A 14,829-nucleotide genomic window follows, 5' to 3' on the forward strand; every position below is an offset into this window, starting at 1 on the left:
AGAAACCGGGTATGAGAGTGTTCCCAGCAAATGCACGCTGAATTATTGTCGGGTCAGTGGTTCCAATAATAAAAGGGCAACCGTCACCTGTTTCGCCAGGGTTGCTCGCACCGACCACAACGTGGGGCCCACAATTCAGCGCTGACACGAGCCGGGGCGCTTTTCTCGTCTGTTGCAAGTCACACTTCCATTGGTGGAGGGTTCGTGGCTGTGGAGGACTCAGGCATTCGGGACCCAGTGTAACATTCTAGATTCGGATCTCGTACTCTGGCCATGACTGGCGCCCCTGCGCCCTGGAATTGATTGAGGCTGACATCGGCTGAGAAATTGGAGAAAAGTAAGACGCACGAGGAATACTTGGAATGGATTTGTCCACCGGAAGGGGTATGTACGCCTTGCATTTAACTAAAAGCACCTGATAACAGAGGAGAACCGGACCTCCTAGCCATTCCCCCAGAAACGCCAAATACAGAAAGAAGAAAAGAAAAGACATCACAAGTTCCGGGGCATCGGCATGTATGCGATCCTCCGACGTCAATAAGGTTACACGAATAAATCAGAAACGAGATCGTCCATCAGTGATAACCGTTACGGGCTGTATCAGTACGGCCTGAGTAATAAGAGCTACCATTCCGGAAGTATGGATGCATGCAAGCCTGCTTGGCGGAGAGCCGGTGCGCAGGGTCGTACTCTAAGAGAGCCTCTAGAAGCTCCTGACCAGCCTCCTCCAGTCCAGGAACAAGTGGAGTATCAGGCCGCTTCCACTTGGGGAACGTGGCCTTGTAATCAGGGAATGATGTAACACCGGGCCAAAGCTCTTCGTCGGGAGTACCAAGAACACTTCAGAACGAGAGGAATTAGTCGGAGGAGCTTGACACGACATTTGATACAGGACGTCAAAAAAAGTACGTACCGGAAGATTTTGAAGATCTCGTCGATCTCCGAGTCGCCAGGGAAGAGTGGCTTGCGAGTGCACATTTCGGCGAAAATGGCACCAATGGACCACATATCCACTCCAGTGGAATATTGGCGGCCCCCTAGAAGAATCTCTGGAGAGCGATACCACAGAGTAACGACCTAGGAGAGAGTAGAGTTCAGCAAAGCGGCCCAGTTGCTCCTTCAAAACACACACAGCAGCTTGGTGCGTACCTCATGGGTATAGGTGCGAAGCGGCACACCGAAGGCTCTCGCAAGGCCGAAATCGGCCAGCTTCAGATTACCCTCACGATTGATCAGCAAGTTCTGGGGCTTCAAATCACGGTGCAGAATACGGTGGCTGTGGCAGTAGCGAATACCCTCAACCAGCTGTGCCATGAACTTCTTGACCATAGCATCACCCAGGCCTGGGTTACCAGCCGGCATTGTTCCATCAGGCAGAGCCTTGCCACGACCGCCCTCGCTTACGGGCAGGGCCTCCATGTATTTCTTCAGGTCGCAGTCAAGGAATTCGAAGACGAGGTATAGCTTGTGGCCATCCGCATGAACAATATTCAGCAATTGGACGATATTAGGGTCCTGCATTTCCTTGAGAAGCGAGATCTCGCGGATAGCTGTACTAGGAACGCCTTCATCCTCGGCTTCTAGGCGAATTTTCTTCAAAGCAACAATTCGGTTGGGGTGGTTGAGCTCGCGGGCTTTGTAGACGACACCGTACGTTCCTACACAGTGCATCAACGCGTGAGCTGAGGGTTTGGAGCAACCGGGGGCAAACAGCTGTGCTAACAAAGCGTACCTTCCCCAATTTTCTCGATCTTCTGATAGTTCTCCATGATGACTGCAACGAAGGATCCTAATTTGCTCTCAAGCGTATTAGAAATGTGACAGAGGCAGAGAAAGTGGGAGTCACACAAATTGGAAAGATGGGGGGTTGAAGGAACGAGGCGAAAAGGAAGGAGGGGGAGGGAAAATCGGTCCAATGATACGAACCAAGTTGAGTCTGTAGATGGAGGTCGATCTTTGAGACAGCCGGAAGTAATCACTCCAGGTCCCTACAGCAGAAACTCGGTCGGCGTTCGGTTAGTGAAGATATTCGCAGGGGATGTTGCGTGGTGGGCGGCCACAAAAACAAACAACCCCCGCGCCTGCAGGGCGGTGAGCGCGTACTTTTTCTCTCGCCGCTCGCGATCATCGCCATGACGACTTTGCGCCATGGCACAGATCAAAGGGCTCAATGCCCATGAGCGGCCTCCTGATACTGTCAGGCAATGCTACAAGAAATATTCAAAGATCGCTCTGTCCGAAATAGACCATGATCCTGATATCTTGGACCTGCAGCGGATAGACGCCGACCAATTGCCCGACGGTATTTCACTGGCCCAATACATGTCCAGCCAAGACCTCCGACTAGCATTTGACGACTTCATTCGTGGAAGCCATCCTTTCGACAAGGAAGATGCTCCTTTGGCAGAGAATATACCAGTTTTCACCCACAATTCAGTTTCCGGTTAGCATTGACTTGCCTTGAAAGCCCCACTAATCCCGTCAGAATTAGAGTGCAACACTCTAACCCGGGGCAGGTCTTCTTATGATCCCTTCCCTCTTCCCACCTACGGTTCAGATCGAATTGTTATCGCGTCTTTTCCATCGGGATTTGCCCAATCCTGAACATAAGACCAACCTGCACCTGCATTACGATGTTACATACCCCGAACGTTCCCAAAACCCCACTATACCTCAATCCTTCTTCGCAGACGATCCAACCCGGTTGATACAGCCCAAAGATCCAAACATTCATAAACCTCTGAGCGTTCAAAAGGTCCTGGAAAAGAAACTCCGCTGGGTCACCTTAGGCGGACAGTACAACTGGACTGACAAGATGTACCCCGCCGAAACTCCGCCGCCATTTCCGGAAGATGTTGTGAAGTTGCTGAAGGCTGCGTTTCCTGAAACTGAAGCTCAAGCAGCTATTCTGAATCTGTACTCGGCCGGAGATACCCTCTCCGCCCATCGTGACGTGAGCGAGACTTGTGACGTGGGGCTGATCAGCGTGAGCTTCGGCTGCGATGGTCTATTTCTTGTGAGCCATGACGATGGAAGTGGTGCCGAGATCATTCGCCTTCGATCTGGCGATACCGTTTACATGAACGGCACATCACGATTTGCCTGGCACGGGGTACCAAAGATCTTGCCGTCGACCTGCCCCAACTGGCTGGCAGACTGGCCATGTATTGGACCCGATGACCGGGATTCTCCAAATGACTCCTACCATATGTGGAAGGGCTGGATGTCTGGAAAACGTATTAATCTAAATGTTCGCCAGATGACCAGCCTCCCTGTTCGTTGAAACAAACAAGAGGAGATCGTTTTACAATTCGGAGACACTTCGAAAATTGTTCCCCCTTCACTGCGGTTGCTGCGGCTGCAGTCAGCTCCTCAAACTAGCCTATTTATGTTAGCTTAGGCTTCTCCAAAAGCCATTGAGGGCTGGCTTGATGGATGCCTGTCACCAGACGCCTCCAAAGCAAGCTGGCGGATCGTGACGATAGGGAGTGTCTCATCTAGACTCTTCAAAGCCCAGCCATGACCTACGAGCTTGTACAAAAGATCTATTGGCTGTAGTGACTACTGTACATGTTTTTGAAGATTGTAGAAGCAATGAAGTGGGTGACAAGGTCGGAGGGGGAGCGAAATCCTGTGTAATCTAGATACAACTTGATATCCGGGCGCGGAATCTAAGATTCCGCTAATTCGCCCCACCATATCAGTAAACATAGACCATTTCATGTACGAAGACTCTACCCCGAATACGAGGTCGGCCTCTTCTTATCTTCCCACCAAGACCCCGATTATTTGTTGGTCGAGTCGCTGTTGATAACGCCTCTCTCCAAACGACCCCAACAGCCCCGCCCCCGCAAGATAAAGACTAAGGAGTCTCCAGGTGGAGATAAATTGAACTGGAATATCAGTAGCAGCCAAAGGTCGGAAATTACCCGCAACACAGCGCCTTGTTGAATTTCATGATGACAACCGATCTTGACTGGCGCTCTCGGGGTGAAGCAAAGCGTTTATCAATCCTCAGCGCGATTCCTGAGAGATGGCGATTCGCGGAACCAATCCCCCCAGCTGAGAAGCAGCGCGATGTCACTGGGAGGTATATCCAGCAATTCCTGACCGCGCGTGAAATCGAAATCACTGAGTCCGATGCTGTGGACATCGCTGCACAAACAACTACGGGCCGTTGGTCGGCTGTCGAGGTGACTGAGGCCTTCTGCCATCGTGCTGCTTTAGCTCATCAGTTGGTATATCACAGCAGAACGATGTCTCTAGTGTTTATGTCTTAGAAGCTCATCAAGGGTGCATAGGTAAATTGTCTACATGAAATATTCTTCGACGCGGCTATCGAGGATGCAAAGAGACTCGATGCCTATCTTGCAGAGCACAAAGTCCCTATCGGCCCTCTGCATGGCCTTCCCATCAGTCTGAAGGACCAATTCCACGTCAAGGGAGTAGAAACCACTATGGGCTATGTTGGCTGGGCTGGTACATTTGAAGGCCAGAAGGATGACTCCCGCCGGGGCATATATGAAAGCGAGCTTGTGCGCGAGCTGCGCGACCTCGGCGCCGTGCTGTACTGTAAAACCAGCGTCCCTGCTACACTCATGGCTGGTGAGACAGTCAACAACATCATTGGATATACGTGGAACCCAAGGAATCGGTTGCTCTCTTGTGGTGGCAGCTCTGGTGGCGAAGGTGCGCTGATTGCACTTCGAGGGTCGCCTGCTGGCTTTGGAACTGACATTGGAGGGAGTGTGCGTATTCCGGCCGGCTTTAATTTCCTGTATGGGCTACGTCCGTCGTCTGGCAGGATGCCTTATCAGGGTGCCGCCAACTCTATGGATGGTCAGAATACTATACTGTCTGTTATTGGACCACTTGCACCGACGGCGAGGTCTTTGACGCTGTTATTCAAGAGCATTCTTAGCCAAGAGCCCTGGTACCACGATCCGCTCGTGCTAGAGTTACCATGGCGGGATACTGTTGTCGAACAGACCAGGTCTTTGATTGAAAAGTCCAAAGCAGGCGCGCCGGCGCTTGCCTTTGCCATCATGCCTTGGGATGGCATAGCCCGCATCGACCCACCCATTGCTCGAGGCTTGAAGCTCGCTGAGCAAACCTTGAAAAGACTAGGCCACAAAGTGATAGCATGGAACCCTCCATCTCATGGCACGGCAAATATGCTCGGTGTAAGTTCGGCATCCTGTCTATGGAGCTATAGTGGGGGCATGTTCTAAGTTCATGTGCAGGGCAAAGCGTTCAATATGGACGGCGGTGCCGATATGCGCCATCATTTTGGCTTATCTGGTGAGAGAAAGCCCCCACAGATCATTACCACGGAAGATGGCCCACAACTCTCTGCGACAGAGATTGCAGCACTTAATATTTCCAAGCGTGAGTACCAGAAGGAATATATGGAGTACTGGAACAACACTGCAGAGATCACAGGTACCGGTCGTCCAGTAGATGGAGTATTATGTCCTCTGGCGCAACATGCTGCGGTGAAACCAAATGAGTACGGGGCTGTGGGATATACCTCATTTGTCAATATTCTAGACTACACCAGTGTATCAATTCCTGTTACGTTTGCAGACCAGAGTGTCGATATACGTCCATCAGGGGCAACTCCAGCTGACCTGGAACCGCATATTGATTGGGACTGTAAGTTCCTTTATCATTCCCGAATACCCTGCGATGCCAAAGTGTTTAACCTATCAACTTTACAGATGATGCGAACAGTTATGATGGAGCTCCAGTTGGGATTCAATTGTTGGGTCGCAGATTGCAAGAAGAGAAAATCCTGACCCTGGCCGAGTATCTTGGAGAGGAGATTGCTTTTGATGCAGGACATTAGTGAATGATTATCCCGTACAGGTTCCGGGAACGAATGTTTTTTTTTTCTGTCTATCAGAGCACAGAGTATCAGTCAAGAATTGATCATTTTACAAATTCAAAGCGTAATACGCGGCTCTTGAGTAGAAATGGTTTCCTAGTTAAGTTAAGAAATCAAATAAAATAATCAAGCTATGGACAGGGTATTGGTATACAAGCCAGCATCAAACAATGAAACATTCGGCTTTTGAATATCTGAATATATATGTACGTATATAGAAAGGTATAACGGGACTGATAGCCACCGACGTATGGTACTAGCCTCGAGAGGAACCCGGGGGAGTATGCCCAGACGGCGCTGCAAGGTTAGACAAAATCGGAGTGGATGAAGGCCATAGACTAGGACCAAGTGGTTTGCCAACTGCAGAGGGATCGGCAACCGAAGAACTATCTGATCCATTCATCAGCCGTGGACGCTTCGCCTGCGAGCCTGCTCCAGCACCACCCGGCGGGCTGCGAGTATCGGCATGTGAGTATGGAGAGGCGTAATGAATGGAGGAAGCTGGTGTAGAGGCTGCGGCGGGATCTGGGCTCATTGTAGCGGTGTTTTGTAGAGGACGCAAGCGATTGGGATGAGACGAGGTATCCTCGCCTGGACGGGGAGGGCGGAGGTCAGGGCTGTCGCGTTGTTGAAGGCTATCAAATTCTCCGGAGGTGTTCGTATTGGCATGGCCTACGCCAATACGCCCCATACTTTTATCGTGCATGACAACACGTTTCCACTTGGCCACCACATTGTCATAGTCCCAGCGGGACGAGTTGGGGCTAATGTGACTCTCCTTCGTGTCCAACTCCCGCGCAACGTCTCGGGAAATTGGAAGCGTGTCAGGAGGAAACAAGGCAAATTCGCGCGGCCATTGACATGATCCCAATCGCTCAACTTGTGCCCGGAGTTGGTTTGCTTCCTGCTGCACTCGGGCGAGCTGTTCATCCACGGATTTTCGTTTCTCAACTTCGCGAGCAAATGCACGTGTGGTCTCCAGCTGCCATAATTCGCATCTAGTGTCGGAAGAGAGTCTATTCCAATGATCGAATGCTAGCTCCATATGTCGGAGAGCCATTTCTTCATGTTGTTGCGCGGTGCGATAGATGAAAGAGTGGTCCAGATTACCGCCAACGGGTCTTGAGTGAGCCAAAGACTCCGCTGCAATTTGGTCCGACTGCCACTGTGAAATTTTTGAACGGAGAGCCTGTCGGACAATATCAAGATGTTCGGAACCAGGGGGTTGGAGCGGGAAGGAAGTCGGAGAGGGGAATGGATGTGCCGCGAACAAGCTCGGCGGGGGAGGCAGCAGCTGTAGACAGAGGGAAGGGAACGACTGGGACTGTATGTCGAAATCAAATGGAGACATCGGGGGCCGGAATCGAGAGCTTGGGCAATACTGTTAATTCGCATTCTTCAAAGGGAGATTGGCCTGAACGTACGTTGCAGCCTTTATGTTGTCAAGCACTTCTCGCAGTGCCAGCTCTAGTGCCTTCATTGTGTCGGGATTGTTCGCGGTGGATCCTCGACTAGCGAAATCTGGCAGCTGCGACGGTCCGGATCGCGATTGAGACGAGGCAAGTCGTGGTCCGTCCATCGTGCGGTTCGGGTTAGGGATGTCATTGATGACCCCGGTTGCGTGCCAAGTGGGCGTATTGAACATCATGCGCACTGGAGCGTCGCGCGATTTGGAGGCCGAATCTACTGAGGTATATGAATCGCCATGGCCCTTCTTCGAGGCGCGTTCGGGGCTGCCATCTCGCTTGCCAGAGGTTGTGCGAGCCTGGCGACGAGTGATCCCACTGCGGATACGCCGAATCTCCTCAACGTCGTGGACCCCGTCGGGCTTCTTCTTGAACAGGAACTGGTCAAGGTGGCGGCCCAGAGACGACGACGTGAACGCCTGATGGCAGTATTGACATTTTCGATCCTTCGCTGCCTGATTGGCGGCGGACTTCGAGGCCGAGTGTTGGTTGTCGTCGCCGCGCGTGTCTTCGGGTGTCTCTCTAGGGGTCTCTTCTTCCGCCATAGTCGCCGGCGTAGCAGAGGATTGGTTCCGAGAGGAGGGGAAAGACCTAGAGACTTTCAGAGAGGAGAGAATGAGCACGGTCAGCTTATACAACCATGACCAGGCGATGCGCTACAGGCACGGGGAACCTGGACGAGGAGGAATTGGGGGCGAGTCGGCGAAGCAAGGATCCGAGATGCCAAGCTTCGGCGCGGAGGGTCTGAGAAGCCCCCACGAAGGCCAAGCCTTCCGAGGGTCTACGCCAGGCACGGAGTATACAATGGGCCTTGAGCCATCGCCAATCTCAACGAATGAAGGCGAGATTATTCGGTCATATCTATATGTACGCCATTCAATCACGTGCTCCAGGCCGTGAATCGGATTATCCAAGATATTGTACTATTGTACTGGTAGTTTGAATACCCCAGTGGATCTCCACATGTAAAGTGAGAGTCCCAGGATATGTCCGTGTCTATTTCTGCTGGGGGCCGAGCAGCGGTAGCTTGATAGGAAATCTACATAAAATATCTTGGATTAAGAACTAACTTCAAAAATTGAATTGGTTAGAGAGCCCGGTAAGTACAACAATTTGTTAAGCTGTAGCTCGTTGAGTCTTTCTTGTCTTGCGCTCACTGAGCCAACGCTTGAAACCACGAACTCCATGGAGGTAGAGCCAAGAGAAAAAGAAAACAGCTAAGAAATTGAAAATGACAAAAGCCCAAAATATACCCTGGAGGACATGGTCAACTTGAAAAACTTTTAATTTATCATCGTGATATATCGTGGTAGGGTCAATGACTCACGTAATCTCTCCATTTGTGCGAATAGAAGGAATTGAAGCTGGCAGCCTGGCAGTATCCAAGTCATTGAGTGTGAGTCACCATCCAGATATGCACGAGAAGTAGTGAAGAAACTGGGCCGCTCGGTACTCACAAATTGATCACCAGTGGAATATTGACAGAATGCACAGAGACCGTTGTCGGCATCTCGAACATAACCACCAGACTGCTGTACGTATGACCCGGCATATTCTTGGCAAGTCATACCAGGCGGCGGGCTGAAATGAGACTCTTCTCGTTCGACACATCGAACGGGGACTTTATGAGTGACAACACCGAGAAACCCTTCGAGTAGATAATGGAATGGTGTGAGCCAGTACATCCAAGATTGCCAAAAGTGAGGTAACGCCGCATAGGGCACCACTACACCACAGAAAGAAACAACGAATGTAAAGAAGGATGGAACAAGTAAGGAGGCAAAGAGCTCATTCGGCGCAAAAGCTGCAATGAATTGTCCGAATCCGATGTAGTAGCATTCGAAAACCATGAGCAACATCCAAGTGTAGCCCGAGCTAAATGAATCGCGAGGAAACCAAACCCCCCAGTACCTATACTTGGTGAGAATCAAAGGCCAATTGTTGAAGTTTGTTCGCTTACCAGCAATTAAAGTAAACAGAGCCAGCAACAATCGAGTATGGAAGCTCTGGAAGGATTGTGCTTACAACGAAAGCAAGCCAGGAATAAATCTTCGAGTTGGATTCGCGCGACTCATAAATGCCTCGAAAATGAAGATACTTTGGCTGCAATTGCTGAATGAGCGGGGGAGATATAGTGAGCGTCATGAACACAGAGAATAGTCTAGATTGCATATCAATGAGACTGTTTCCAAGGTGCCAGAATGTAAATGTGTTAAAAAGGCCTGTGAAAATATGAAGCATGAATTTTCCCTAGTAGATTAAGTGTTAGTCGCATCACCCTCTATTGATAATGGAGCCGAATTGTTAACGAACTAAAATGTAATCCGGAAGTCTCCAATAAGCCACAAACGCCCTCTTGGTTACTGCCACAATCTGAATATAAAGAGGCATGGCAAATTCACGATCGTCTCTGACTAATTCGTTTGTCTGCATCCCAGAACGAGAATCGACGATGCTCTCAATCTCTTCAGAAAGCTGCTTGGATTCTGGTGATTTGGCCCACACATCTCCCCAGTCTTGGCCCTTATAATCAGGGTTGCCGGCACCAATTACCTCCAGCATGTACTAGATGAAAAGGTTAGATCAAGCCTCGAAATATAAGAATTAATTGAGACACAAACCTCTGCTGGATTTGCATTTGGCGGGCATTGTTTACCTCCATTCCCCTGGAAATAGTCAATTAGTGTTCTCGAGTCTGGGCCTAAGGCGCCATTGTAAACTACGCGACCGCCGCTCTTTAAGAGCAGCAGTTCATCGAATTGCTCAAAAAGAACGGCAGACGGCTGGTGGATTGTGCAAAGAACTGCTTGTCCCGCATCTGCCAGTCTTCGAAGAAAACGAACAATATTGAACGCTGCCAGCGAGTCAAGACCAGACGTTGGTTCATCCAGAAAGAGAAGTAATTCTGGCTTGCTTGCCAGCTCGACTGCAATGGTGAGTCTTTTGCGCTGCTCTTGGTTGAGACCCGAGCCATGAGATCCAACTGTAGCACCAGCGATTGACCGCATTTCGAGTAAGTCAAGAACCTTCTCACAGTATTCGTATTTTTCCTGTACAGGGACTTCCTTTGGTTGCCGTAACAGAGCCGAGAATCTTAATGATTCTCGGACCGTTGCTGTAGGCTCATGGATATCCATTTGCTCCGCAAATCCTGTTGCCCTTTGGAAGCTCCTCGGAAGTGGCCTAGAACTGTCAGTTTATAAACGCTCAATGGGAAATAAAACCTACTTTCCATCAACCAAAAATCTACCAGTGACAACACCAAAGTTAATTCGCTGAGCTAGAGCATTGAGAAGCGTCGTTTTTCTGACAGAAGATTAATATTGAGCGACAGAGTAGAGAGAAATCAGAGCCTTACCCTGCCCCAGAAGCACCCATCAATGCTGTAAGTCGACCAGGCTTGACATAGCCATGAACATTCTGTAGTAATTGCCGCTGTCCACCTTTGAAAGGAATTGTGTAGTTGACATTTTGCCAGGTGAAAATTGACGTATTTTTGGCAATGCCTTGCACCGATTTTTCAGCTCCGTCATCTGTCAAGCTGGAGAAATTCTCCTTCTCGGCAGATTCCACATCCAATGGAGGGCCAGTACGTTCAATTGCATTTTCCACTGCTTTTGGTGCCTCTCCTCTCTTGAAAATGGTAACAGAGCTTCCCCCTTTATTGGGCTTCTGGATTTCCATTCCAAGCGCTGTGAGAAAAACGAAGAAAAGAAACCAACCAATGATGATTCCAAAGTTTCGCCATAGATGGGCTCGAGAATACGTAAATGCAGCTTCAATATAGTCGGAGCCTTGGACAACTAAACTATCTGGGCTGCTCCCTTGGATGGCACAACTTTGATGCGAGGAAGATGTGGTGGGGCCATCGGGAACAATGTACGGCGGTTCGCATTGTATTTGAAGGTTGTAAAATTCATTAGCCATCAATGCTTCAAATGCGTATTGAACTGGATTGATCCAGATCAGCCATTTTAGCCACGGGTGCATTTTCCAAGGAGGTATCAAATATCCTAATATTTACGTTAGCCAGGGAACTCCCATGATCTTGATGTTTCTTACCAGTATACACAATCAGTGCTTGAATCGCAACCCCAGTCAAACGAGTAGCTTTGAACGAATGAGTGACCAAAAGCATGTAATTTTCGTTGATTATCATGTACTCACCGATATCTAATGATGCACACAATGCTCCAAGAGAGCGGAAAAAAGAATACATTGTCATGGTGAGTATGAAGATAAAGAGGAGGTTGATGAAAAATTGCGAAGCCGTTCTTGCAAGATTTGACATGCTGTATTGGTTGAGTAATAGAACTGCGAAGTGCTCTGGGATGGAACATACAAGTATACGACAAGGTCAAATAACACAACCTGGATAAACACCAAAGGTACATCAACGACAACCTGTGCCAGAGCATATGCCGCAGGACGGTAGAAAGAACTGTGTTTCTTTGTTAGAGAAAAAAGAAAAATTTATAGGATTTACCTACAAGCTCTTGTGTTTCATCAGAATGGGCCGACTCTCAAAGGCAGCTGTGAGCTCTGCAAGTGCAAGTAAGGCGTTGAATAAAAGTATAAAAAACATCACACCGCCTCGTGTGAAAACCCCAGAGCTGCGTGAAATGGTGAGCCATGGTGATAGAAAATGATTGCCAGAGGACCACACACCTCGTGTTGGGAAGATCGAAGAACAAACTTCCCACAATTAGAGCTTGGAAAATGATAACGCCCCATTTCCCGGTGAGGGCTGCTCTGTCTCCGAACATAACAAGGAATTGTCGATGTGTAAGAATCATAACTTGCTTCCAAAATGAGACTGTGTAGTTTTTTTTGGTCATTTGTTTTCTAGCCGTTTCTTTCTCATGCTCCTGAGTCTTGATCTCATTCTCAAAATCGTCAATATCAGCAAGATTTGCTTTAAAAACCTCACTTTGTCGATATACATTTTGAAATTCATCCGCAGTGCGTGGAATCCGATTTTCCCATCCTGGTTTTATCTTTCTCGCATTTGGATCGCTGACAGACGTGAGAAAATCGGGAGTTGTCCATCGTGGAGGGCACTCGAAGCCCAGGTTTTCAAAATAGGCTTTGGCATCTTCAGAGCGACCAAAGAATGCACATTTACCATCTTCGATCAGAATTACCTTGTCAAAAAGGTTGAACAAATTTTCAGATGCTTGATATAAAGCAACCAGGGTCGACACATGGGCTGTATTTGTCAAGCTTCTCAGGCTCTGGACATATTCCAGAGCAGTACTTGCATCAAGGCCTCTGGTCGAGTTATCCCAGCACTGCGTGCTTGCTTTTGTGACCATTGCCTCGCCAATTGAGACTCTTTTTTTCTCTCTGTCCAAGGGAGTACATCAATATATATTATTAAGAGCTGCTATTCGGTACGTTTCACACTTACCCTCCAGATATCCCCCGAATAAGCTCATTACCAACTCTTGTTCCCAAGGCATGTTCGATCCAGAATAACTTGGCAATTGCAGTTAAAAATGTCTGTTGATAATCCTTCCGAGTTTCACCGGGCACGCGGGACGACTTGTCTGGAGTTCTCGTTTTCAGAGCAAATAGCAGAGTATCTTTCACGGTCAATGTGGCGTAGTGAAGATCATCCTCAGGATTATAAGATACTATAAAACTCAGCTCTCTGATTTTCAAAAGCGCTATTTGAAGAAACACCTACCTTCGGAGCGATAATTCTTGGCCATTGTCACTGAATCGGTCCCCCCATAGCGGACGTCACCATCAATGCTTTCATAACCATATCTCTGGTTACCCACAACCTTTAAAAATGTAGAACAGCCCGATCCAGGACGACCTAATACCAGGAGCATTTCTCCTGGACGAACACAACCCTTCAGTAATATGTCAGCAAAACGATCTTTTGTGGGCCAAGAACGTAAAATTATGTACCGTGAAGTCGCTCAAAATGGTTCGAAGGTCAGGTTTCCCGGCTCCAATTCCTTTTCGACCACGAGTCAAGAGTTTTTTGATAAGCCTAGGCAGGCCAAGGAAGATATCACCATTTGTAGATTGAAGAGCTGCCCCCAGGCCTAAGCCTTTCACGGTAAGGTTCTTCCAAACAACGCCAACATGCCGCGTCTTCTCTTCCTCGGAATTGGCCTTTCGCTCATGACCGAACATACGTGAGATGAGCCTTTCTATCTGCGTCCACTCCTCTCCTTCATGGCCCGATGCATAACTGCGACGCCGAGATAAAGTTTTTGCGAGTTGATCATCATTTAATTGGGTCTCGCCAGTATATTTATTCGGGTCGTTTGAACCGGCGCTGTGGATTGGAGCAAATCCTTCTGAATCGCCCGAATGAAGAGATGGGCTGTGACTGATGGGGATAGACTCAGATGAAGTATCCATAATCTGCTGAGGGCCTAGAGTAGCCTCGCTATTGGGAGATTCATCTTTGTTCATGATAACCTCCGAGAGAATCAGAAAACCAAATATGAACCTGGGATTCCTTTCGCACTGTGATGCTTTGTCCCAGAAAACGCAGTTCAGCAGAAGACAGAATGCCCCTCAGATGAAAGATGGGAGCAAATAGAAAAAAGTATTCGGAAATCCCATGAGTCGCGATTATGATCATCGAAAGAAAGGGTTAGAAAATGCGATCCATAACAATGTGCAGTAATTACGTCAAATCGTACTCGGGCTCGGGACGTCAAATCTGCCGACAAGTGTTTCTTAACGCCGACTCGATCCGCTTATCGGGAATTAATGCTTTAGAAATGACGAGTACCAGATATTAATGATGATTATGTGAGCTGCATGTCCCGATCTGACCAGTGCGACCGTGTAGGCTGCTCCCTGATTCAGACATCGCGGAAGACGGAGTTTATGCCCCCGTGAGATCATGAGGTCATCGATTTAATCCTACGGCAAAGGGTAGATGTACGTAGAGACAACAAAACAAGAATGAGATTCATAAAAATAAGACTGTCAGTGGATGTTGCAATTTGGCCAACAACGACGGTGTCGGTCTCCAAAGGTAAATTCAATTCCCCTGCCTACAGTAGTTTTCTAAATCAGTTATACTTCCATTCTCATGCGACTTTCCCGAAAAATAAGTCCTAAGTACGCTAATCTGCTTTTAAGATACCGTCGTTGCATCCTGGCAGAATGTTACCTGTCATGGCAGTACCAAGCTGTAATAATCAAATGAGCCATCGTTATAATACCGTAACGCCTCATGGACTCTCATAGAATCGATTTGCAGTTCTTGTGATCTTGCATGATCGCCCTGTCATATCTTCATTCTTGGATGAAATGACCACAGGGCCTGAGCTCTTGAAATCTTTCTATCATTGGCACTGCCACTAGAATGCCATCTCAGAACATACATACTTTTCTGACATTAGATGAGAGCGGAAATTTTGTATTTGATATGTAACTTCTATACCTGTCAGACCTCTCAGGCATCCTTGCTTCCAATTCTTTCAGAGCTAAGCTTTCGTC

The 14,829-nt window shown here is 48.5% G+C and overlaps 5 protein-coding genes across 5 annotated transcripts; 2 read left to right on the forward strand and 3 right to left on the reverse strand.

Annotated features, from left to right (window-relative positions):
- Positions 1-575: 575 nt before the first annotated feature.
- nimX (cyclin-dependent serine/threonine-protein kinase CDC28) lies at positions 576-1,769 on the reverse strand (the record flags this gene model as incomplete). Its single annotated transcript, XM_057082386.1, has 4 exons — positions 576-840; positions 914-1,077; positions 1,150-1,658; positions 1,733-1,769. 4 exons carry the CDS (start codon positions 1,767-1,769, stop codon positions 576-578), a joined length of 975 nt encoding a protein of 324 aa, XP_056929426.1.
- Positions 1,770-2,148: 379 nt separating this feature from the next.
- alkB (oxidoreductase, 2OG-Fe(II) oxygenase family) lies at positions 2,149-3,283 on the forward strand (the record flags this gene model as incomplete). The annotated part of the gene is made up of 2 exons (XM_057082387.1): positions 2,149-2,443; positions 2,517-3,283. The coding sequence occupies 2 exons, from the start codon at positions 2,149-2,151 to the stop codon at positions 3,281-3,283; spliced, it is 1,062 nt and encodes a 353-aa protein (XP_056929427.1).
- A 676-nt stretch (positions 3,284-3,959) lies between these two features.
- Positions 3,960-5,848, forward strand: gmdA (putative general amidase GmdA; the record flags this gene model as incomplete). The annotated part of the gene is made up of 4 exons (XM_057082388.1): positions 3,960-4,238; positions 4,302-5,183; positions 5,244-5,655; positions 5,721-5,848. 4 exons carry the CDS (start codon positions 3,960-3,962, stop codon positions 5,846-5,848), a joined length of 1,701 nt encoding a protein of 566 aa, XP_056929428.1.
- Positions 5,849-6,143: 295 nt separating this feature from the next.
- On the reverse strand, positions 6,144-7,898 carry N7462_010675 (uncharacterized protein; the record flags this gene model as incomplete). The annotated part of the gene is made up of 2 exons (XM_057082389.1): positions 6,144-7,257; positions 7,312-7,898. 2 exons carry the CDS (start codon positions 7,896-7,898, stop codon positions 6,144-6,146), a joined length of 1,701 nt encoding a protein of 566 aa, XP_056929429.1.
- Positions 7,899-8,469: 571 nt separating this feature from the next.
- On the reverse strand, positions 8,470-13,788 carry N7462_010676 (putative ABC transporter; the record flags this gene model as incomplete). Its single annotated transcript, XM_057082390.1, has 14 exons — positions 8,470-8,624; positions 8,681-9,264; positions 9,314-9,603; positions 9,667-9,918; positions 9,975-10,536; positions 10,582-10,659; positions 10,712-11,366; positions 11,416-11,645; positions 11,696-11,794; positions 11,844-11,966; positions 12,022-12,699; positions 12,764-12,989; positions 13,043-13,214; positions 13,273-13,788. 14 exons carry the CDS (start codon positions 13,786-13,788, stop codon positions 8,470-8,472), a joined length of 4,620 nt encoding a protein of 1,539 aa, XP_056929430.1.
- Positions 13,789-14,829: the final 1,041 nt, after the last annotated feature.

This window comes from Penicillium macrosclerotiorum, assembly GCF_028827735.1.
Source record: "Penicillium macrosclerotiorum strain IBT 26536 chromosome Unknown utg000010l_segment0_segment0, whole genome shotgun sequence".
NCBI classification, from domain to species: Eukaryota; Fungi; Ascomycota; class Eurotiomycetes; order Eurotiales; family Aspergillaceae; genus Penicillium; species Penicillium macrosclerotiorum.